This window comes from Spodoptera frugiperda, chromosome 25 (genome assembly GCF_023101765.2).
Source record: "Spodoptera frugiperda isolate SF20-4 chromosome 25, AGI-APGP_CSIRO_Sfru_2.0, whole genome shotgun sequence".
Taxonomy (NCBI): Eukaryota; Metazoa; Arthropoda; class Insecta; order Lepidoptera; family Noctuidae; genus Spodoptera; species Spodoptera frugiperda.
In genome coordinates, this window is record NC_064236.1 from 7,442,506 (window position 1) to 7,466,526 (window position 24,021).

At 39.5% G+C, this 24,021-nt stretch overlaps 2 protein-coding genes across 3 annotated transcripts in view; both read right to left on the reverse strand.

The window, feature by feature from the left end:
- Positions 1 to 947: 947 nt before the first annotated feature.
- On the reverse strand, positions 948 to 3,392 carry LOC126912427 (protein scabrous-like). Its single transcript, XM_050704457.1, has 2 exons — positions 3,193 to 3,392; positions 948 to 2,750 (listed from the first exon to the last, which is right to left on the reverse strand). Exons 1-2 carry the CDS (start codon positions 3,289 to 3,291, stop codon positions 2,034 to 2,036), a joined length of 816 nt encoding a protein of 271 aa, XP_050560414.1. The 5' UTR covers positions 3,292 to 3,392; the 3' UTR covers positions 948 to 2,033.
- Positions 948 to 24,021, reverse strand: part of LOC118265668 (protein scabrous) — a 42,440-nt gene continuing 19,366 nt past the window's right edge. Inside the window, exons 4-7 of one of the 2 annotated variants that reach the window (XR_007707136.1) lie at positions 13,052 to 13,507; positions 12,595 to 12,795; positions 11,236 to 12,152; positions 948 to 1,832 (exon numbers count right to left, since the gene is read on the reverse strand). Coding sequence is in view for 1 of the 2 variants with exons in the window: in XM_035578680.2 (XP_035434573.1) it covers positions 11,436 to 12,152; positions 12,595 to 12,795; positions 13,052 to 13,507 (1,374 nt within the window). In the remaining variant the exon portion in view is untranslated. Of the gene's footprint in view, positions 1,833 to 10,349; positions 12,153 to 12,594; positions 12,796 to 13,051; positions 13,508 to 24,021 lie in introns of those variants that run through there. The other variant, XM_035578680.2, reaches the window with a different exon arrangement.

A 24,021-nucleotide genomic window follows, 5' to 3' on the forward strand; every position in this document is an offset into this window, starting at 1 on the left:
CGTGGCGGAACACGGCTAGGCCGCTTGGCGACACGGTTTTGCTCGGTGGGTGGTTATAATGCCGTCGGCCGAAGCCTACCACCAGAGTGTCACCTGATTAGCACCACCCAGAGGCCACGTGTAGGGTTTCGGTTTTTTTGGGTGCTCTCCTACGGACGAGGGTGACTCAGCCTCCAAAAAGTTTTCATACGAAGAACTGTTAAGTATCTACAAATGAAGTAGCTCACTAAAAGATTTTCTAAAAACCCTTGAATAAGGAAATGTTTTATTATAGGTACAGACTTATATTCAATGAGTTATTAGGGAGATTAAGCAGTAAACGTCTTATTGCTGTTAATATATTATTTTGATGACAATCACGAATGAGTCTCTATGTCAATTTTTATAAGTCACACCTCATTGGGATCACATCAACGTAGCATAGCACATCTCTGGTGGTTCGGACTTAGGACTAAGTTCCCTACGATTCTGTATGTAATCTGGCCTATTTCATTGCTGTTCTTGATTTTGGTGTTTGTGGTAACAAAAAAAAAGGACAAGATTCATTCTAGATTAAAACTAGTAATAATGCAGCTTCGAGTTCGTTTTAGACTGCATGGTCGGATCAGTGACTGACCCAAAGTTTTTTACCCCGCTCGGAACATTTTTTTAATCATGTTTCCCCCCACTAGTATATTGACTGCATGGTCGGATCAGTGACTGACTCCGAACATTTTTTTTTTTATAATGTTGCCCTCCACTGGTTTATCCTCCTGTATCGTGCGAGAATCGAACCCGCTACACGTTACATAGCAATCGGTTGCCCAGACACCGTGCCAACCATGGTTTAAGTTACTTAAGATCAGTGCTCTGTGTATAGGTAGTAGATAGTAATATCATTTTAATACCGTAGCCCTTGTATACATAAATAGGTTTAAAATAAAATTTGAAAGTGAAATAAAACAACATTTATTTTTTTTCAACTTTATTTGGTATAATATTGATCGGTACATGGAATTAAAATACGCAGTTCGCGCATACTATTACTATTAGAGAGATAATTTGGATAAAGACGCTACATGTTACGTCATACACGAGTTACGAGTACATACTACGAGTATTTGGATTAAATGCATTATTACTTTTTATGGATTATATTGAATTACGCTATTACATATTTTATTATAGGTAAGCTTATCGTTATAAATGCCAATACCAATCAAATCTAAATAAATTACATCAATAATGATATTAATTGTCGAAAGCAAAACACGCTTTCAGCAGACAGTCTTTTATCAAAAACAGAAATGTAAAACAATCTCATAAATGTAATAAAATCATCGTCAAATTATATTGTAATAAATAAATATTTACCACCTGATCCTCTTGTTATATGTTCTTAAACAAGTCCTTCGAAATTAAAGCATTTCATGCTTTTTCAATTAATCATCCTTACGAGCTAATTGCTTATATTAGATACCATTTACAACTCCCATGACTATATCTGCCATTAATGTGGAACAGAATATGGCTTCTCTTGCCTAATAAAATTATATTTACAAACTTTAAAACAAGTAGTAAGAAAATATAGATAAATAAACTTAGCGATAAGTTGTCTGCATCCAAGCTAGAAGTAACTTATTTAAGACAAGTGACGCACTCAATAGTTTGCCGGGTCGAGCTGTATAACATCCGAGTAAAGACCCGTATGTGGCGTCAGATTTTTCTACGCTCTAAGAATATCGCTCACCTGACAATTTTTATTATAAGTTCACACCTGAAACTCTACACGCCTACACTTTTATAAACCAAAGCTAATCAAATACAAAATGGAATGTAAGTAAGTATCAAAACTGAAGTCGATAAAACAAAGGTTGAAATAAGAAAACGCACGTCAGAAAAATTAATACTGTCTACGAAACTAATCAATCTAATGAAATAAAAATACCCATACTTATTTTTTATCTTTGGCATAATTAAAAGTGAATATTAGTTTATATGAATTGTTATCAATTAACTAAGTGAGTATGAAGTCTAACTTATGGTTGATCTATTTAAGAGCAACCAGGCCGGCGAGACATGCGCATCTCGCTCGTCGCTACGGCAATCCACTCGTTGCGCACGGAATCAAACCAAGTCAGTCCTAATGTGTATTTTCCATTAATATTCACATGCTGACAGTGGGAGAACCACCAGCCGCCTTCATAATTTCCGGCGCAGTGGGTGTTTGAGATATCACGGTCACGGTCAATAGCGGAGAACTCCATGTGGTTTTGATAATCAAACGCATCACTCGCATTGCCCTTAAATCCTCCTACTTCCAAAGTGTATCCAGTATCAGCGCTGCCAATGTAGAAATGCTCGTACTCGGCATACCAAAATCCACCGTAAATGTCGCTCATGTCAATTCGCATGGAAGAGCAGTTGTCAGCGGTTAACCGGTGCATCGATTCCAGTCCCAACCAGTACTCCGAAGCCGGGTCGCCGAAGCCGTGCACATACTCAGCAAATTTACGGTTGAACTCCACGGAACCGTTGTACCGGCGTTGGATCAAGGTGCTGCCGTTAACACACCAGGTGTCGAAGGGTGCTTGGCCAGGGTGGATGAGGTAGACGCCGGCAGGCCCGGAGATGCTGGAGCAGTCCCTTGGGAGTTGGTTTACAAGATCTTCGTACTCACGTTCCACTGGTTGAAGTTCCTTTACTTCCCCCATTAGTTCAGGAAGAGGGATGCTTTCGGTTTGGTTGGAATTATCGTGGTTCGCCTCACTCTGTTAAAAATATATAAGTATTAGAAATCAAAATAAATATATTTTCTCAAACCAACATTTAGTTATAATCCAGCTGAATTGCAAGACATTTTAATTGTCAATTAATAAGGTCATGTGTACACATCCTACATACGCAATCAGCTAACCGTTTGCAGACTTCGTTAAATAATTAATTACGAGAATAAATCTATTATGGGAAGTCATGGCACTGTATCTGCAAATAGTTTCTCACTTATTTGCAGATACGATGTTTGTAGTAAAGTTCATATAATAATATAGTAGGACGTGCTTTTTCGTGGGTGTTATAAATTAAATGTTTTATAACACTTTACATATCGGTTTACAAAATCTATACGTTTTGATTTTTAAGTAAACCCAGGGGATTTTAACGTAAATTTACATCTTTATTTGAATCTAACAAATAAACTATTTGCTATCTTACCTTTAAGATGTGATCATTCAACCGATAGAAATGCTGGCGGGAACGCGCCTCGAGTTCTTCCACAGACTCATTGATCTTCTTCACAACCAGTCTGTCCATCTCGGCCCTGTCGATTGCGTTGCTAACGCTGACCGCAATTGCCTTCACTGACTGTCTCAAGTTCTCCTGGTCTTCTTTGAAGTACGACGATGCAGCGTTAATAAAATGTTAACTGTTGAAACCCAATTTGTTTAAATTCATTTACATAAAATTTTCATGTACCTACTATTTTTAAATAATAAAGTAAAAGAACGTTCGAGGAGGCTATGCGTGTGCGCGGGGCGCGGGACGCGAGGGGGTTACGGTAGTCAGTGTGATTGATGCAACGGGTCAGCGCATACATGTACAGCGTCCTCGTTCGCGACATTTCTAAGTTCTTTACGTGGTGGTTTTCTTCATTTACTCCCCTACATTCTGGTCATTCGAGCCGCATCTGCTGGACCTTATGTTTCATACTCCACGGAAACAGCGAGCTATGGTGAATACACGGAGCACAGCGAAGAAAAACAAAGAACTTCATGGGGAAATGTCAAAGGGCCCTGAAGGCATGGAAACTGCTGTTGAAGAAGGTTCCAGGCTACCAAACACTACGAGTGACTGTGACGAACAAAGAAAGGACATAAAGTTACAACCACCCTCAATGTCAAAATCTCGGTCAAAGTCCACGTCGTCATCAGTGTTAGCTAGAAGAAAAAGACTGGAATTAGAAGCAGCAGAAGCTAAGGCAAAAATACAAATGGAAATAATCGATAAAAAGTTGGCGGCCGATTTGGCCGAGCTAGAAAACGAAGAATACAGTTCACAATCGGAAGGAAAAGAAGAAGAAGATCATACACAAGTTGCAGTGGAGAAGTGGCTGGACCGGAGTCATCGCGAACTGGAAGCCGAGGCTGCTCAGCCGCAGGATACTAATCTGGGCGACCTTGACCTTCCGCTGCCGTCGCTGGCGCAGCAAGCAACAGCCCCAGGGGGCACTGATGGAACAGTTATTTCCCACTCTGAATAGAGTGCGTTGCCAAACTATTTGTACAAATGCACGATTAAATCGTCCTTAATTATGGAACTGTGGTTTAGTATCCATTGGAATTTTAATGAAAATTATCCGGTCTGCTGCAATATTAAATAAACATAGTTGAATGGTCATCAAGTACTATTGGTATAGCAATAATCCATAGGTGTTTTGAATTTGAATGTGGTATAGGTATTCTGTGGTAAACGGATAGTTTAGCAAACCAGTGTAGAACTACTATTTTGGATTCACCCAAAATATCCCTGCACGGGTTACGGATGAAATTTGTCGATCGCGTTAGCATTTATCCTATTACCAATATCAATTTATATGGTGAATTGTGCTTCTATATTTGCAAACTAATTGATGCCCGCGGCTTCGTTCGCGTGTATTACGGAGTAAGTAAAAGTAGCCTAAGTTATTCCTTGGTACATCAGCTGCCTGCCAATAAAACTCTCGTCACAATCGGTCCAGCTATTTCAGTGATTAGACGTGGAGGCAGACAAAAAAAAATATTTTGGTGTATGTATCGTAAGTACATATTATATGCTTGTAATATGAATAGAAAGCGATTATTTCAATATTACAAACAGACACTTCAATTATATTTATTAGTCTAGAGACCCCGTTGCACAAGCAACGCATCTGAGTAAATATTTTCATATAAATGTTTTTTTAGAGAACCCTTTTTTTTTTTTTTTTTTTTTTTGAGGGGGGAAAATCATCCAATGACTTCTCCCACCTTGGGCGAGGCGAGAGGGAGTGTCAGACTCTTACTGACTAAAAACCACCCCGTTCCTTCTCCTGCTTTTCGAGCCGGAGCCCCGGTAAACCCGCTAGGTAGTCCGCAGCTCCGGATCAGGCATCAGCCCTACTGGGCCCCATCTGTGGTGGTCTGATGGCTCTTTGAGGCGCGCGCGGAACGCTACGCGCCGTACGCACGTACGGTGGCCGGAGATCGTCCCGCGATCCCCGACGCCCGGAGTGTCTCTCGCGACGGCTGGGGCGTGAGGAGGTTTGTTCTCTCACGCGCCCCGCCTCCTCTTTAGCTAGCATGACTGCTTCGCAGAAAGAGGAGACGGCATCCCAGTCCCTCTCGCTCCGCACCATGGCCTGAACCAGTGCCGGGCGCGAGAGGTCGCCGTCGCCGACCACATCCCTGAGGACTTGGCGGTGCTCAGCCCACGCAGGGCACACCGCCACCGTATGTTCTACGGTGTCCTCCGGGCGGTCCTCGCAGTGATGACACCCGGGCGTTTCCTCCCGCCCAATAAGGAACAGGAACCTACCGAAACTCCCATGTCCGGTAAGCACCTGCGTCAGGCGGTAGGTGAGGACGCCGTGGCGCCTCTCTAGCCACTCCTCAAAGAGGGGACTTACCGCTGCGATGACAGCGAGCCCAGCCCTCGGTTGCGACAGTCGTTGCTGCCATTCCGCCATGAGATCGCGCCGGAGCTCGTCCCGCCACGCACTGATCTGGCGCGGCAGTGGAGTTTCGCCCCGGCGGCACGCGAGGATTGTCACTGGTAGGTAACTCACTGGATTTTAGATGGCAGATTGTCTTAATTTTTTTATGTCGTAGGAAAATAATAAGGATAAGTTATTCTTCAACAATGCCGCAGCAGATGATAATAGTGTTCAATGTAGTGTATTGCGTCAGACGTACGTCACCTTCGGTGTTACTGGTGTCCATAGCCTGTGGTTATCCATCCATGACTTGTCATCTTTCGGATGTTTTTTTTTTTTTTTTTTTTTTTTTTTTTTTTTACATTTAATGGGTCGACGTTTGGCCGCTATCTCACCTGATGGTAAGTGATGATACGGCCTACGGTGGAGCACGTCTGCCCATAAGCAACCTATTCACTCGGGCCTTGAAGACACCCAAGTTATACCCATCAGGAAACACAGACTCCGGCAAGGAGTTCCACTCCCTAGCAGTTCGCACAAGGAAGCTTGAAGCGAAGCGCTTCGTGCGAGTGGGTGGGATATCTACCATGAAGCGGTTACGCCTCGCCGATTGTCTTGTGGTTCGATGATGAAAAGGACTAGGGGGAATCAAGTTGTGCAATTCCCCCGCACACTCTCCGAAATGTATCCGGTAAAAAACGGAAAGGCTTGCGACCTTGCGCCTGTGTTCAAGGCTTTGAAGCCGGGCCTCCACAAGCGCATCGTCATTGATGAGCCTCTTGGCACGCCTTTCAATGTGTTCGAGCGCATCCAGCTGGTATTTGGCCGAGCCGTCCCAAAGGTGAGAACAGTACTCCATACATGACCGAACCTGCGCTTGGTACAGGCTCAGCAGTTGTTTCGGTGTGAAGTACCGTCTCACCTTCGAGAGAATACCCAACTTCCTACCAGCCAGATGCGCCTTCGACTCTATATAAGAGCCGAAGTTAAGCGTTGGCGATAGAGTTACGCCCAGAAGCTCAAGACGATCCGCTACCGGAACGGACACATTTCGGAAAGTCGGAGCCAGCGGGAATTGACTCCGTTTGGCAGAGAATAGACACGCCTGGGTTTTGGTAGCGTTGAACTTGACCAAGTTGGCGTCACCCCAATCGGAAACCGCCTTCAAGGACGAGTTCAACCGTTCGACCATGGATTCTCTTTGAGACCGGATCTGTGTTCCGCTACTCCGCGCATCGGACACATACCTTTCAACAACTGTGCTGTCATCTGCATACCCAAAGATACCGGGCTTAAGCAGGTCGTTGATGTGCAGCAAAAAGAGCGTTGCTGAAAGTACTGACCCCTGAGGGACTCCGGCGTTGATGCCAAATTGGTCAGACGAGCAGCCATCAATGACTACTCGAATTGACCGATCCCTCAGGAAGTCTGCAATCCATCTGCACAGATCAGCGGGAAGTCCATATGCAGGAAGCTTGCCGATAAGGCTGTCGTGCCAAACCCTGTCAAAGGCCTTCGATATATCGAGAGAGACCGCTATTGCCTCCCCGTGCTTCTCGATGGCCTCGCTCCAAATGTGGGTGGCATACGCAAGAAGGTCCCCAGTGGATCGGTTGCGGCGAAACCCATACTGCTGATCACTGAGGAGGTCGTTACCTTCAAGGTATGCCAGGAGCCTGTTGTTAAGTACACGTTCCATACTCTTGCAGAGTATGGACGTGACCGAGATGGGCCGGTAATTATTAGGGTTGGCACGACTACCTTTTTTGGGCACAGGCTGCACGTTGGCTAGCTTCCATGCAACCGGCACTTGACCAGTCTCCAAAGAAAGTCGAAACAGGCGTGTCAGGATTGGAGACAACTCAGGCGCACAGATTTTTAAAACCACGGCTGGGATTCCGTCGGGGCCACTGGCCTTGTTCACGTCAAGATTACGCAACGTCTTATATACCTCCTTCTGTCGTATGCGAATTTTTGACATATTCGTCTCGCAAACTCTATGGAGAGAAGGAGGCAAAGCGCCACCAGTATCAAGACGTGAAGATTCCGCAAATAGAGAAGCAAACAGGTTCGCTTTCTCTACCGCGGTGTGTGCCAGCGTCCCGTTAGGCCCCAGGAGAGGTGGGAGTGAAGGGCGGCAGAAGTTCGATTCAACCGCCTTGGCCAGGGACCAAAACGCTTTACTACCCGCTGGGTAAGAAGCCAGTTTGTTCCCTATTCGGCCAATGTGGTTGAACCGAGCCATCCGTAATGCCTTTTTGCATGACTTGGCAGCCCGGTTATAGGCTCTCTTCCTCTGAAGAATATCGTCAGCCCTACGACGCCTGGCATCCGCCCATGCCAAGTATGCCGCATGCTTTCGCGCTTCAGCACGTCTGCAGTCGGCATCGAACCATGGACGAGTCCCACCGAAAGATGTCGCATCCGAGAATGGAATGTAGTATTCCATGCCCTGACGCAACACCCCCGTTATGGCATCCGCACAAGCTGACGGGTCCTCAGTAGAGAAGCAGACAGGCCGCCAAGGATAGGATGCAAAAAAAGATCGCATCCCATCCCAATCTGCTGACTTGTACCGCCACATCCGCCGAGATCCTCTGGGACAAGGATCCGGTGGGGAGTACGTGGATACGGATTTCACCAGACAGTGGTCAGAGCTACCCAAGGGTGAAGAAATTGACACCGAGTAGCTGTCTGGATCAGTTGTCAGCAGAAGGTCTAAGCAGTTGGCAGTGTGCGAGTCGACATCGGGCACCCTTGTGGCCTCCTGGACCAGCTGGGTCAGGCCAAGCGTTAGCGCAAGCTTACGCATTTCCCTCCCAGCATGGTCAGTGCACTGGTATGGGAACAGCCACTCCTGGTGATGGGCGTTAAAGTCCCCCAGTAACACCAACTGGGCCGAAGGGTACCTCTGCCGAGCCGCATCCGCCGTCTCCACAAGGTGTTGAGCTAATCTGGTCGTCTCCAAATCTCCGCTGTGCGACCGGTAGACACAGGCATAGAGAATTTTCTCCATCCCTGTGTCCACCAGTATCCACAAGGTTGAAAAACTGGGGTCTTCAAAGTTTCGAAGACGCCGGTAACAGATGCCGTCTTGGACGTATAGGCATACGCCTGCGCGGGGAACGAAATTGTGCTCCAGGGAAAAGCCTGGGTAGTTCAGGTATGATACGTCCGACGGACATCTGATCTGGGTCTCCGAGAGAAACAAGAGCGTGGGGTTCTCGGTCTCTAGGTGGTGATGGACCGCATTGATATTTGAGTGCAAGCCTCGAATATTTGAGAGGTGCACTTTGAGGGAGAGGAGTGCAGCCGCTGTTGAACCCTTTTCTTTGCTCTTGTTTTCATTTTATGAGTATGAGGTTGCTGAGAGGATGGCAGTGAAATGTTCCTCCACACAGGCGACCCCAGACGCGCGCCGCAGTTAGCCACATCATTGGGAGGCCAGCCTGGAGACTGCGGGGACGCCCGAGCCCCCCATGGATATCCATCGGGCCCTCTCGTCCGGTCGCCAACCGGCACGATGGCGTATCCATGGGATTTTTCGCTAGATGGCGGGGCAGCCTTTCACGTGTGGCTAGCACGCTAATTGGGCCCCCAACTATCTGCGGTCGGCCAGCGGTGCACCGTGCCTCGGATCCCGCTACCCTCCGCGACTGGCCACCCGATGAAGCTACACCAGCGCGCGCCAGATCGGTCTACTCATAGTGGAGCAAACATCTCGACCCATCCTCTCATACGGCTTCACCGAGCATCGTGGCGGAACACGGCTAGGCCGCTTGGTGACACGGTTTTGCTCGGTGGGTGGTTATAATGCCGTCGGCCGAAGCCTACCACCAGAGTGTCACCTGATTAGCACCACCCAGAGGCCACGTGTAGGGTTTCGTTTTTTTTGGGTGCTCTCCTACGGACGAGGGTGACTCAGCCTCCAAAAAGTTTTCATACGAAGAACTGTTAAGTATCTACAAATGAAGTAGCTCACTAAAAGATTTTCTAAAAACCCTTGAATAAGGAAATGTTTTATTATAGGTACAGACTTATATTCAATGAGTTATTAGGGAGATTAAGCAGTAAACGTCTTATTGCTGTTAATATATTATTTTGATGACAATCACGAATGAGTCTCTATGTCAATTTTTATAAGTCACACCTCATTGGGATCACATCAACGTAGCATAGCACATCTCTGGTGGTTCGGACTTAGGACTAAGTTCCCTACGATTCTGTATGTAATCTGGCCTATTTCATTGCTGTTCTTGATTTTGGTGTTTGTGGTAACAAAAAAAAAGGACAAGATTCATTCTAGATTAAAACTAGTAATAATGCAGCTTCGAGTTCGTTTTAGACTGCATGGTCGGATCAGTGACTGACCCAAAGTTTTTTACCCCGCTCGGAACATTTTTTTAATCATGTTTCCCCCCACTAGTATATTGACTGCATGGTCGGATCAGTGACTGACTCCGAACATTTTTTTTTTTATAATGTTGCCCTCCACTGGTTTATCCTCCTGTATCGTGCGAGAATCGAACCCGCTACACGTTACATAGCAATCGGTTGCCCAGACACCGTGCCAACCATGGTTTAAGTTACTTAAGATCAGTGCTCTGTGTATAGGTAGTAGATAGTAATATCATTTTAATACCGTAGCCCTTGTATACATAAATAGGTTTAAAATAAAATTTGAAAGTGAAATAAAACAACATTTATTTTTTTTCAACTTTATTTGGTATAATATTGATCGGTACATGGAATTAAAATACGCAGTTCGCGCATACTATTACTATTAGAGAGATAATTTGGATAAAGACGCTACATGTTACGTCATACACGAGTTACGAGTACATACTACGAGTATTTGGATTAAATGCATTATTACTTTTTATGGATTATATTGAATTACGCTATTACATATTTTATTATAGGTAAGCTTATCGTTATAAATGCCAATACCAATCAAATCTAAATAAATTACATCAATAATGATATTAATTGTCGAAAGCAAAACACGCTTTCAGCAGACAGTCTTTTATCAAAAACAGAAATGTAAAACAATCTCATAAATGTAATAAAATCATCGTCAAATTATATTGTAATAAATAAATATTTACCACCCGATCCTCTTGTTATATGTTCTTAAACAAGTCCTTCGAAATTAAAGCATTTCATGCTTTTTCAATTAATCATCCTTACGAGCTAATTGCTTATATTAGATACCATTTACAACTCCCATGACTATATCTGCCATTAATGTGGAACAGAATATGGCTTCTCTTGCCTAATAAAATTATATTTACAAACTTTAAAACAAGTAGTAAGAAAATATAGATAAATAAACTTAGCGATAAGTTGTCTGCATCCAAGCTAGAAGTAACTTATTTAAGACAAGTGACGCACTCAATAGTTTGCCGGGTCGAGCTGTATAACATCCGAGTAAAGACCCGTATGTGGCGTCAGATTTTTCTACGCTCTAAGAATATCGCTCACCTGACAATTTTTATTATAAGTTCACACCTGAAACTCTACACGCCTACACTTTTATAAACCAAAGCTAATCAAATACAAAATGGAATGTAAGTAAGTATCAAAACTGAAGTCGATAAAACAAAGGTTGAAATAAGAAAACGCACGTCAGAAAAATTAATACTGTCTACGAAACTAATCAATCTAATGAAATAAAAATACCCATACTTATTTTTTATCTTTGGCATAATTAAAAGTGAATATTAGTTTATATGAATTGTTATCAATTAACTAAGTGAGTATGAAGTCTAACTTATGGTTGATCTATTTAAGAGCAACCAGGCCGGCGAGACATGCGCATCTCGCTCGTCGCTACGGCAATCCACTCGTTGCGCACGGAATCAAACCAAGTCAGTCCTAATGTGTATTTTCCATTAATATTCACATGCTGACAGTGGGAGAACCACCAGCCGCCTTCATAATTTCCGGCGCAGTGGGTGTTTGAGATATCACGGTCACGGTCAATAGCGGAGAACTCCATGTGGTTTTGATAATCAAACGCATCACTCGCATTGCCCTTAAATCCTCCTACTTCCAAAGTGTATCCAGTATCAGCGCTGCCAATGTAGAAATGCTCGTACTCGGCATACCAAAATCCACCGTAAATGTCGCTCATGTCAATTCGCATGGAAGAGCAGTTGTCAGCGGTTAACCGGTGCATCGATTCCAGTCCCAACCAGTACTCCGAAGCCGGGTCGCCGAAGCCGTGCACATACTCAGCAAATTTACGGTTGAACTCCACGGAACCGTTGTACCGGCGTTGGATCAAGGTGCTGCCGTTAACACACCAGGTGTCGAAGGGTGCTTGGCCAGGGTGGATGAGGTAGACGCCGGCAGGCCCGGAGATGCTGGAGCAGTCCCTTGGGAGTTGGTTTACAAGATCTTCGTACTCACGTTCCACTGGTTGAAGTTCCTTTACTTCCCCCATTAGTTCAGGAAGAGGGATGCTTTCGGTTTGGTTGGAATTATCGTGGTTCGCCTCACTCTGTTAAAAATATATAAGTATTAGAAATCAAAATAAATATATTTTCTCAAACCAACATTTAGTTATAATCCAGCTGAATTGCAAGACATTTTAATTGTCAATTAATAAGGTCATGTGTACACATCCTACATACGCAATCAGCTAACCGTTTGCAGACTTCGTTAAATAATTAATTACGAGAATAAATCTATTATGGGAAGTCATGGCACTGTATCTGCAAATAGTTTCTCACTTATTTGCAGATACGATGTTTGTAGTAAAGTTCATATAATAATATAGTAGGACGTGCTTTTTCGTGGGTGTTATAAATTAAATGTTTTATAACACTTTACATATCGGTTTACAAAATCTATACGTTTTGATTTTTAAGTAAACCCAGGGGATTTTAACGTAAATTTACATCTTTATTTGAATCTAACAAATAAACTATTTGCTATCTTACCTTTAAGATGTGATCATTCAACCGATAGAAATGCTGGCGGGAACGCGCCTCGAGTTCTTCCACAGACTCATTGATCTTCTTCACAACCAGTCTGTCCATCTCGGCCCTGTCGATTGCGTTGCTAACGCTGACCGCAATTGCCTTCACTGACTGTCTCAAGTTCTCCTGGTCTTCTTTGAAGTACGACGATGCAGCGTTAAGCTAGATTAAGAAAGAAGAAGTATAATTAATATGTGCTAAAATAAAGAAAGTTACCAGCTTTCTTCTTTTAAAAGCAGATTACTTTACTAAAAGTTTGATTAAGGAGATTATCTAATATCTATAAATATTTTGTATGGGTTAAAGGCTTGATATGATTATTTAATATTAATGACTAAATTGTTACGTTTCTGTTTATTTGTGTCATCATTTGTATTTAAAATTAAAATCAGACTACATGGCCTGTAATAGTAGTTACCTGAGCAAAGTTGACGTCCAACTTCGAAATCTCCTTACGGAACTCAGGGATAGTTTTGTCAGCTTTGTTTTCGATACTTTCAATGTCTTCGCGAAGTTCCAGAATCGAAGCATGGACCTTATCAAAGTCCGAAACCTTCTGCGTCACGTTCTTCAAATGATCATCCAGGACCTTGGTTTCCAATTCTAAAAATTCGACTTTAGCTGACAGCAGGTTCCAATTGGGCTCCTCGAATCTATCCATCCGGCGTTGAACATCGAGGATCTGTGTTTGCAAGCTTTGCTGGAATTCATCCAGCTGGTCTTGAGAATGAGCCAGGCGGGAGATTTGGGCATGCACCATCTTGTTATGGCGATACTTGTGGTTACGTTCAGGCTTGAGCGGTCCAGGTCGGTTCTCATAGGGCTCCAGGATTTCATTCTCAAGATTCATGTCAGCAATCTGCTTAGCCTTGACCTGCATCAACGAAAAATACTCAATAAATAATAGTTATAGGTATACAACACTCCATTTTATATCGTATTACAGTCTTGTAAATGAATAACGAATTAATTATTCAGTAACTGGTAAAGTAACTATGTCTAAATATTCTTCGCCTCTATGCTTTAAGGTACACGCGCGATATCTAATTATTAATTTAATTAATCTCTCTGAATATTCAGGTAAGCAGCTTGTTCGTGGCGCTTAATAAATAGTGAATTTTAAAGCTCTTACTCCTATATTGCTTTATTGAACTAGTTGTCGATAGAATTTGGAACGTACCAATATATACTTACTTATATTCTAAAATATTCTAGATGTTATGTAATTAATACTTGCTAGGCTATTTATGCTTGTATAGGTATGCTAATTACAAACATATTTCATGAACTCGTCCACCAATTACTGTTGCTAAATAAGTGTGATCGCGGTAAAGTTTAGAGATTGAATTAGTAAATTATTGATACGTGGATAAATATTATAATTATATTAAATAACTGTTCATTGGTTTGTTATTCGTATAATTAAATTTAGTTAATTATTACTTATTTAGTTAACATACAAATGAAGTGAGTTAAGTGCACCGTTCATTAATTTCGATCCCAAATTCCGAATGTAGCGCTAAATCCTAATTAAATACCGTTATTGTGGAAAGTTTGATTCGCGAATACAATTATTTTTGCTTGTTAATTTAGAGATTGTTAATTACAATTAATTCTGTGTAGTGTAAAATACACAGTGATTTGTTATTAAATGAAATAGCAATGTATTATTTTGAAATCCCTAATAAGTGTTGGGAACATTGACGTGTGTAAATTAATATAATGTATGTATTGTATTAGTATAATAATTGATCAGATTTAATTATTGTTAACGAATGTGAATATTGTTCAACAAAATTTCTCACATGAGAAACTCTTTAGTGGGCGCGGTGTTAATCCTTATAAATGCGAAAGTTTGTGGGTTGTGTGTAGTTGTATCAAAGAAATCTTTAGCATTTTTTATTGGGAATTATTATAATAGATTGCAAAGGTCTCTTTGTAAAATTGACATTCGCCGTTAGAAGTATGAAATGGTTCAGCCTAAACCAGTCACGTTCTGATCAAAGACTTGAGCAAAAATATCAATATTATACTTATTCAGTATGTCAAAGTAGTCCCAAATATTTATATTAGGATATTTTGTCTCGTAATCCACTTTGGTGTTCTAAAAAAAACATGCATGAAAAATTCAGTGAGAACAGGTAAAATTGTAAAGGAGAAATGGGAGACAAAAAGGGAGAGACAGAATGCTAATGAAGATTGTGACGGGTTGCGATGCGGCAACGTAGCGACGCGCCGCCGGAATATTCATACCGTTCGACCAAGCTTTTTTTCACTGATTTTCGCATGACTCTTATAGTGGAGCTCTTAAAGCCTATATTGTAGTTTCTGCAATTTCACACGATCATACTTGCTATTAGAGTCGGCTCGTAACGAAAGATTTCGCATGCAAAACTTCACGAGAATATTCAAAGTTGGCGTAGGCGTATACAGCTTCAGTACCCCTTTAGCTCTTGCATTCACTAATGTTTACCATCGTGCGAAAGAATAAGGTCATGAGAAAATGTAAGCGGTTTTTCGACATTTTCACTATATAGGTACGTGTTAACTCCGAATTTAGTTGTAAAATCAAGTAAAACATTCTGTAACTTCTTTATACGAAACTAAACGAGAGCTTTAATTTAGAACAAATTGAGTGTAGAATAAGTATTTTGTAGCAACTGTTTTAATAAGCAATTACTTTACAAGGAACTGTTTTATTTAAGTTTTGTTCAAGTTGAGCAGGAATACAATAAAATTAATGTTAAGATGAGTAATGCAATATAAATTGAGTAGCGTTGCCATCTGCTCGGAATCGTCGGCGAGTGTAATTAACGTGGTGCGCCAGAACTGGTTTTACCCAGGAGGTTGTCTCAATCGTGGCGGCCGGTGCGCTTGTCCACTGCGCCGGTATTGCGAGCTACGTTTGTTTATTCACCTACTATATTGTCTCTAACGTTTTCTTCCTCTACTTAATTTTGTCCCCTACACTATACTGTACCAACCCCTTTCAGGGGTGCCTCAGCTTTATTATCGTCCCCCCGTCTGATCCCCATTTTCTCTGATGACAGAACCTACGACGTGCACTTTATTGCGTCAATTTGTCATCGCGCCGGCCATAAATATTATTATTGCATTTAAAACAAAATGGTCAACTCGTCATATTTGTTCTTAGTTAATTGCAGTCATAATCTTTAGCCCTCTCTGTGTACATGGCTCTGTATACTTCCGTACTGTTTTTATAGGGTATGTACTATGTAGGTAACAGGTGCTTGTATCGAATGTTATAATAAAAGCTGCCACTGATCAACACTTTGGGTATAAATTAATACTTGTTTGTGGCCTATTTTAGTCATCGAGTGGCGAATGCGATAATGGAAACCTCCTCATTTAGCGATGCACGACACCTGGTGGCCGCGCGCCCGCACCGCGTCTCCGGACTGACCATTTTGTATGTCCAGCACATTACATGTAGCAGATGGAACATAATTTTACATGGTTCTACACATTTTATGGATCATCGGCTCTGACTTTGGGTTCGAGTGGCGGAGTACACATTTTTATAGCTTTTCTAATTCATAAATAGGTACCGTAAAACATGGCAACTTTACCATATTTTAGAACAAAACACGAAATATATTTTTAACCATAAGACGCATAGAAACCAAAACTATATATTTAGAATTGTAGTCTATCTGGCTCACTTTACCGTAATCGTCATTAAATACAAACACTTATTTTAGCCGTAGTAAAGAAAAAACAACATGGGTAAAGATACCAAATTTTTGGCAACTTTACCTACGCGCCGTATTCATCGTGTATTGCATATTAAAGAGTTGTTGAGGTACAGAGGGCTTCATCTAGGACCTCTTCGTATTATAATGCAAACAATTTGAGGAAATATATTAAGATAACGGCTACACAGACATTAGGGAAAGTTGCCACGGGTTTCATCGTAATTTACATACAAATAATTTGTTACGCTCGGGGTTGTCAAAAAAGGAGGAACTTTTTTATGACATGTATATTTAAAAAAAAATTAATAAACCTTAAACCTAAAGTAAAAAAACGCACAAATTTCTAACATAAATATTATTCCCTTTTAAACTAAATTAAGTTCTAAAATTTTAAGTATTTATGTTTAAAATTGTAATTTTATGACTTTTTAATTTTATGACTTCACTATCTCCATAGCTAATTATAACATCACTTCCGTATAATTTTTATAGTGTCTAGCTCCGAGTTTTCTGCGGTTTTGTTTCATGGGAGCCATTTTGGCTGTAAAACAAAAGGTATTATTAAATGCATTATATCTTATCATCCAGGATATTCACTATTATGCTGTGAAATTTAGGTATTCGAAAATGGTTACATACACACAAACAAGAAAAAAACATTTATTGCCAACCCTAAATGTAGGTAAAGTTGCCACAAAGCAGGCCGTGGCAACTTTACCTAACCTGTGTCAACATTACCGAAGCGATTATTTATCAATAAATTAAAGAAAAAGCAATTGCTGACATTACAACAGTAATCCCAACTATTTACCGCCGTACTCGGAGTCAATTAATGGTTACTTAACTCACTCCTTAGCAATTGTTTTCGGAGCAAAATCGTCACTAGGGAATATTTTAAGTATTCATTTAATATCTCTGAATGTGGCAGCTAGTAGCAATAGTAAGTTCAAAAACAAAACAGCTTGCTAATGACGTAACCTACATCCGCGATGTAGTTTTGAATTAAAATCTAATTTATTACAAGTTGGTAGTATACAGAGGAAAAAATGTCAATTAAAAACCGTAATGCTCTAGTTTTAGGAAGCGCCACTCGGGTAGATGAAGCCTCACTTTTATTATTGTTTTAAACTGGGATTTACTAATTACGAAGTTTTCGTATTTTCAGTTTACAAAAATGTTTTAAAAAATGCCACAAACACAAAACTTTGAATGTATGCCGCCTCATAGAGAACACGAGCAGAAAATGATGAAAACGAAAGTCGCTGTTACAGTTTTTCGTCGCGTTTTCGATAGTTACGCTTTTTTACGAAAACTTTTTGATTTTCATGCGACAGTCGCCTGCGGCTACATGTTTTTTTACGATACAAATCTTTTGTTCAACTTCGCAGTACCGAGATAATTATGTTCATGAAAGCATTTTCACGTTTATTTAAACGTGACGTATTTTTTAAATATGCAAAAAGAGATAATTATATAAGCTTTTTATTCGACAAATATTTATCGCTATAATTCTCTGTCCACATCTTAAAGGAGAGAAATAACTATGTGGACACCTGTCCCATTAATATTTATTTCGAAACTATTTATGAATTCAATTAATAAATGTCTTACATATAACAAACAAGCCATAAAGTACTGTAACGTCTCACGTTTTACAGTTTCACAGATATCAAACACATGCATAGAGTAAATAATATACATTTTATTTGGGAAACGCATAAAACATATGTGAATTATGGATGTACTATCCTCGGTACTCTGTTACCCACAAAACTCTAGGGCATATTATATATTTCATATTACATATTTTATTTATTAAGTATATTTGAACGACTCGACTCAAGGTTTTTAGGGATCCGGGAGAGTAACATTAACAAAACCCTAATACAAACTGTATAATATAATTTGCGGAATAAATAATATTAGACTAAATTGTGAAGCTCCTAATTCCGGGAATCGTAATAGTTTACGTCATGTTTTCTTTGTGAGAAGCCAAAAGGAGCCCTTTTTAATAAAATCCGTACCAAATTGGAAATATCTGCGAAGGTACGCTACCCAGTACCCAGTCTATTTGGTATTTTGATCCTGGTTCACGGAATATTAATTTAAACCGAATCAAATTAGGAGAATAATATTAATGTGCACATTTTTTTTTGTTACAAATATTGAGATGTAGAAACGGTTGTCTGTGCTATAAACGCAACATAATTACAACGAATATGATTCTTACTTGACCGGTAAATTTGCATTCTCCACGGGTTTTATCCCTTTCCGACTGTCAATGTACTTTGTAATTAATTTAATGCAAAATACATAATTGACAATAAACGAATTATAACCAACAGTTTTAAGTATTCAGCTCAGCTTTGAGTTCGTGAAATTGTTTTAAATGAACGAACATATTGTACGGAACCATAATTTTATTAATTATCCTTTATCGTTTGACACGAATTTTTTTTCGTCCCATTTTGCTATAAAATTCTAAAAGAAAAATTATTGGCAGCTTTTCGATACTATTGTTGTGTTTATTACAAAATTGAGTTATGGATATTGCGATTAGTTTAACTGAATAACAATTGTCTACTATCTTCGCTACTCATTTACATAAATGGTAAAGAATAGATGAAACAGCAAATGTTCTTTTACCGAGTGAATCTTTTATATAATATAAATAAAATAGATTTGACGTTTCGACAATGTAGCCGAAATCATATTAAAGTACAATTTTAATATTCTTGACACAGTTTTCTTCCCGACGCGATGTCCGCACGTCTATGAATTTAATGGACTTTTGGAGTATTGTTCAATCTCTGAGTGCGTTTATAAATTAGAATTGTTATACTTTTCTTGTCTGAATGTTTATTTCTGTTCATTGGAATGTTTTTATTTAAACAAGTATGAAAACTAAGTATATTAATTAATTAAGAAACATTAAATAGGTACTATTTAGAATATTAACGTGACCTATTCACACATTATCTCTTTGATCTACATCTTTTGACTATCGATATCATTAAGGCCGCACTAATACCTACATAAAGCACGCAATTAGCATGTTGCCCATTACATTAGGTATATAAAGTTTGAATGAACCATCAAATGGCCAGTTAAATACCAATTACAGTGCATCGTGGGTTCCCACTGGGTTGCAAACTCACAAAGGATAGTTTTTGACTCGTCGCGACTACATCCGCTGTATTATAATACAGGTAAATCGGCTGACGTATGTAATGTGTATGCAATGTATGCATGAACGAAACAAAAAGCAAATCAAAAACATCGCCTGTGATTGGCTGCCCTGTCCTTCAATAATGCGGAAGTTGGACCAGTTCGGGCAAGTTTTCTCATTTCTTTTTGAAGGCTAAATGGCAGCTGTGCGCTCTCAAGCATTAGGAGAATTTATTATCTTATTAGCAGCTATCAGTGTGGTAAATTAAGCTCATTCACGATATTACACAAAACATTATGAACGATTAAACGATTCTCGAATTAGGTACTGCCATTTGATTTTACGTTACGGATAATTATGATAAAAGAGCAACATTCTGTAACTCGCTACTAAATGGCTTGGTTTAATATAAAATAAAATAGCAATACCTACAAACAGCTCCCGACTAAAGTTTAATTTAGTAAACCATTAAGCTATCTTACAATCAGGACTGTAAGCGCTACAATTTTATTGCATCGTTGAAGTCTCAAATAAATAAACGGTAAGTAGATTAAGCAGAGCGGTTTTTATTTCCTTTTAGTATATGCTGTGCTAACTTGGTTTGTAATTAAAAACGTTTTACCTGGCATGCGATAAAACTTCATTACGATAGTTAATTAGCATTCCACGCTTACTGTACCTCTGTTTCGATATCGATAATTTTACTATTCATCACACGTTAGGTACCGTACATTAATATAATGTGGTTGTATAAAAATGGTTTCCACACGAGAGCTCGGTGTAAGGTAGGTACGTCAAGTATCAGTCACATCGCCCAATTAAATTACGCAGCACTCGTATCAAAAGAGACTACATTATACGTTACATAATATTATGATGCTTTTAAAATCATAACGAAACCTTCACGTGAGTACCTGAGCTCACTCTCACACCACTTACAAATTACATACATGATTAGGTTAATTCAATTCGCTGACCGACTTGTTCTCATGTAAATTCAATGCCTACGCGTTGACAAAAATTCTTAAAGAAACATTTACTAAGTTTCGAACCGCTTCGAAACTTTCTTTCCCTTATGATTTTAATATGAAAATGGCGTAAAAAGTTACCGAGCTTTCGGCTTTTTGAACAAATAGATTTATTAAAACTCGAAATAGAAACTCTGTTCCAAAGGATTGCAGATTTTTATGTTAATTAATTGAATTGGCTGGATTCTGGATGTTTATCTATATTTCTGTTTTAACGTTTCCCAGTTAATAAAAACTGTTTGCAATCACTATTCACTGTTTGTTATTAATTACACATCAGTGTACGTATAACGTTTAATTAAAATACAAGCGCATGGCTCCTTTGAAACTGGTCATTCTTTTAAAATGAATATTAAGTGCAACGTACCTAGAAAGAGTTGAAAGAAAAATCAAACACGACGATATTAATAAGCAGTGCTTTTAAATAAGTGAACTTTCTGGATCGCTTTATTCTGTCGCCGCTGTGTTTAATTTTATGGAGCTCTCATCTTCGTGCGATTAGTGATCATTGGAGTAGTTAATGAATTACTTGCAGTGATTGAATTTCATGTAGTTAGGTTAGTACAAGGTGTACCCAGTTTTTGCTGCCTCCTGTGAGCTCGAGTGGTTCCCACAGGCTTTTTGGAGTTAGTTTCTCACGGCCTCCCTATACAAATTAAGTGGGCTGGACTACATTATAAGCAAATTTAATTAATTTTAAATGCTGCCACGGAAAATTTACGTGCGGCGCGGCTGTAGGTATTATTTTTTTATAATTACATTAAGTAAGTATTTTCTTTTTCATAAATTTGCAAAAGAGCTTGGAATTTATGAGGCACAGTTTTAGCTAGCCTTCCACGTGTAACAAAAAATATTTTCTTGTTGGAATTATTGGACAGTGAATTGAGAAAATGTTGTACAAAAGCATGTTTTACTTGTACCTTAAAAAATCTGCGTTTTAATCTAGAATCATGAAAACTGAAGATATCTTAGACGGCCATACAAAGATTGGGACCCATCAAATATCTCAGATCACTTGATCCATAACAAAGAGAGAGTTCAGAAAACAATCAGCGAGGAGTTTACTTGGCAACGTGTACAGGGAGCGGTTCGACAAGCATCCTGATTTAAGAAAGGACCTCGAAGTAAGGTTTCAATTTGTCTGGGTCTTTATAGAAATGCTGTGTGTGTGGGGGACCTCGTCCGTCCGCGCCTTTGTTGTTCCGATGCGTTATTGTAGTCCGCGGTGAACAAACCGCGCGGCGGCCATTCATACCTCTCTTTATCCCATTCATAGTATATTTGCAATCACTTTATCGTGGCGCGCCGCGTCGCGTAGGTAAATTGCCGGCTGAATGCGCGTCACATTTTTTTGACGGATTCCCTACAAAAGCACGTCCTTGTCCGTTCTTAGAATGTAGGCTTTAGAATGTACTGTTACATGGGTAGGTACCTACCTACCTACATATCGGAATTTACTTGTAACATGTGACCATGAGGTGTCGAGAAAAAACCATAAATAAGTTACGACAATAATACCCAAAACAACGTTTTTACAAAAGCTATTTTTGTATAACCATTATTGATCATGTATTGTTACTAATAAATGTATGAAGAAAGTGTATTGCGACTGTAAGGCGTCAAGCTACTAGTTCCATAAACGGGAGAAATTACTGGGTGAAACGAGCGATAGTAATTAGTACTCGAGGTAGTTAGATTACAATTTGTTTGACACAATTAGTTACCTGTGGACCGGCATGAAAGGTAAAACACTCTAGCGAGCGAGATCCAACCTCGTTTTAACCACTCATTATTATATTAATGAAGGACCTTTGCAGCAAAGACAATTTGGACAATTATATCAAAACAAGCTAAGTAATTACTAATTTTAGAACACGCTGTGAAGTCTGATGCTGGTTTCTATATATTTTATTTGATGACACGATAACGTGTAAATAATTTTAATTTTAATTCATTTCATATAAATTTTGCCGGTCACACGGTGCAAATATTAAAATACGAACGTAAATAACCAACGGCCATGTTGACCTCATGCAAGGGGATTAAATACATTAAGTACATTTAGCTTTTGAAAATAAATTTACAAACAAGCTTTTCAATTTGAAACAGTTTGTACAGCATGGACTCCAAATAAACAGCCGTGTACTATATGTATAAACAAAAACTTCATTTAAAATATAAAATTCGGATATGTTCCGTGTAAAACGCAATCTGCTTGTTTTTATGATGTTTTCGATACAACAAACAAATACGTGAGTAAATAATAGGTCCTATATAATTCCTCCTGTATAATTAAATGAAGCTTTTTCATTATTTATTTATTATATATTTACTCACAACGCTGCTAAAGTAACCAATTTTAAATATATAAATCGAATACTACTACTAATTTAATACGGTATTAATAATCAGGACTTCTTTTCAGGTTTTGAGACCACATTTCATCAAAACCTTTTAAAAATGTAAGTATGAAAGGATTCTTTAGAACCAGGTTGCGTCGTTTGAGATTGCAATCGACAGACGATTGAATTAAATGTAAATTATTAGGTATTTATTTACAAGCAGCCTTTGATAATTTAAAATATAATATTTTTGGGGGATTCTTTGTGTCACTGAGACCTCCAACAACAACAATTGCTATGATTTGCCAAATATAAAAAAAAAAATCACAACACCACAAAAAATCTCTAACAAAACTTACGCTTCTTTATAAAAGTATAAAACTGCAAAACTAGCTTAAATATCTACAGACAGGCCTACTCTAGCGAAATAAGCAGTTTCTTTTGAATTTTTTCCCCGCTTTTTGTACAATTTGAGGGCCTTACAACAAAATGTCACAGACGTCCGCGTAACGAGTGTTGCGACGGCACCTCTCAATGGTGGGCCGAGTTTCAAGATGTAATCACAGCGCACAGGCCATTACGTGCCATCTCATCACTTATCTTCGGGCCTTTCAAGTTGGCTGCTCGCCAGCCCTCTACCCTCATTGCTGCCAGCCCGGCACGTATGCTTATAACAATTCTGAGTAATTAGCACGCCAACATTACAATAAGCCTGAAGAACTAGACCAAAACATGAAACCTGTTTTGTATCCCAATAAAAGATCCTACAGCCAAACATAAAAGACATTTACCCAGATACTTTATTTTTACGATATAATTAAATTTAACTATCGTCCTATTATATCCAGATACATATTCCAATATACTTTAAACATTGTTTTAACAAAATGTTTCAACTTTTCTTCTGTCACGACTTAAAAACTTTCCTTTCGTACGGTTTCGAGCCTAAACAGGGAAAGTCCATGTGAATATTTAAATAGGTTTGAATAAGTACCCGCCTACGTACATATTATCTCGAACATCTTTACTAATTGAATTGAAATTAAAATCTAATTGTGTTTGTTTAAATTGTACTTATTAAATCAAAGTAGGTTTTAGAATGTAGTACTTCGGTATGTTATCATAGGTCAATT

Bases quoted from the DNA above. Each gene is read 5' to 3' on its own strand.
- LOC126912427 (XM_050704457.1), bottom strand. From the start codon at position 3,291: ATGGACAGACTGGTTGTGAAGAAGATCAATGAGTCTGTGGAAGAACTC. The intron at 2,751-3,192 runs GTAAGATAGCAA...TATTTTTAACAG, and splicing joins TGAATGATCACATCTTAAAG to AGTGAGGCGAACCACGATAA.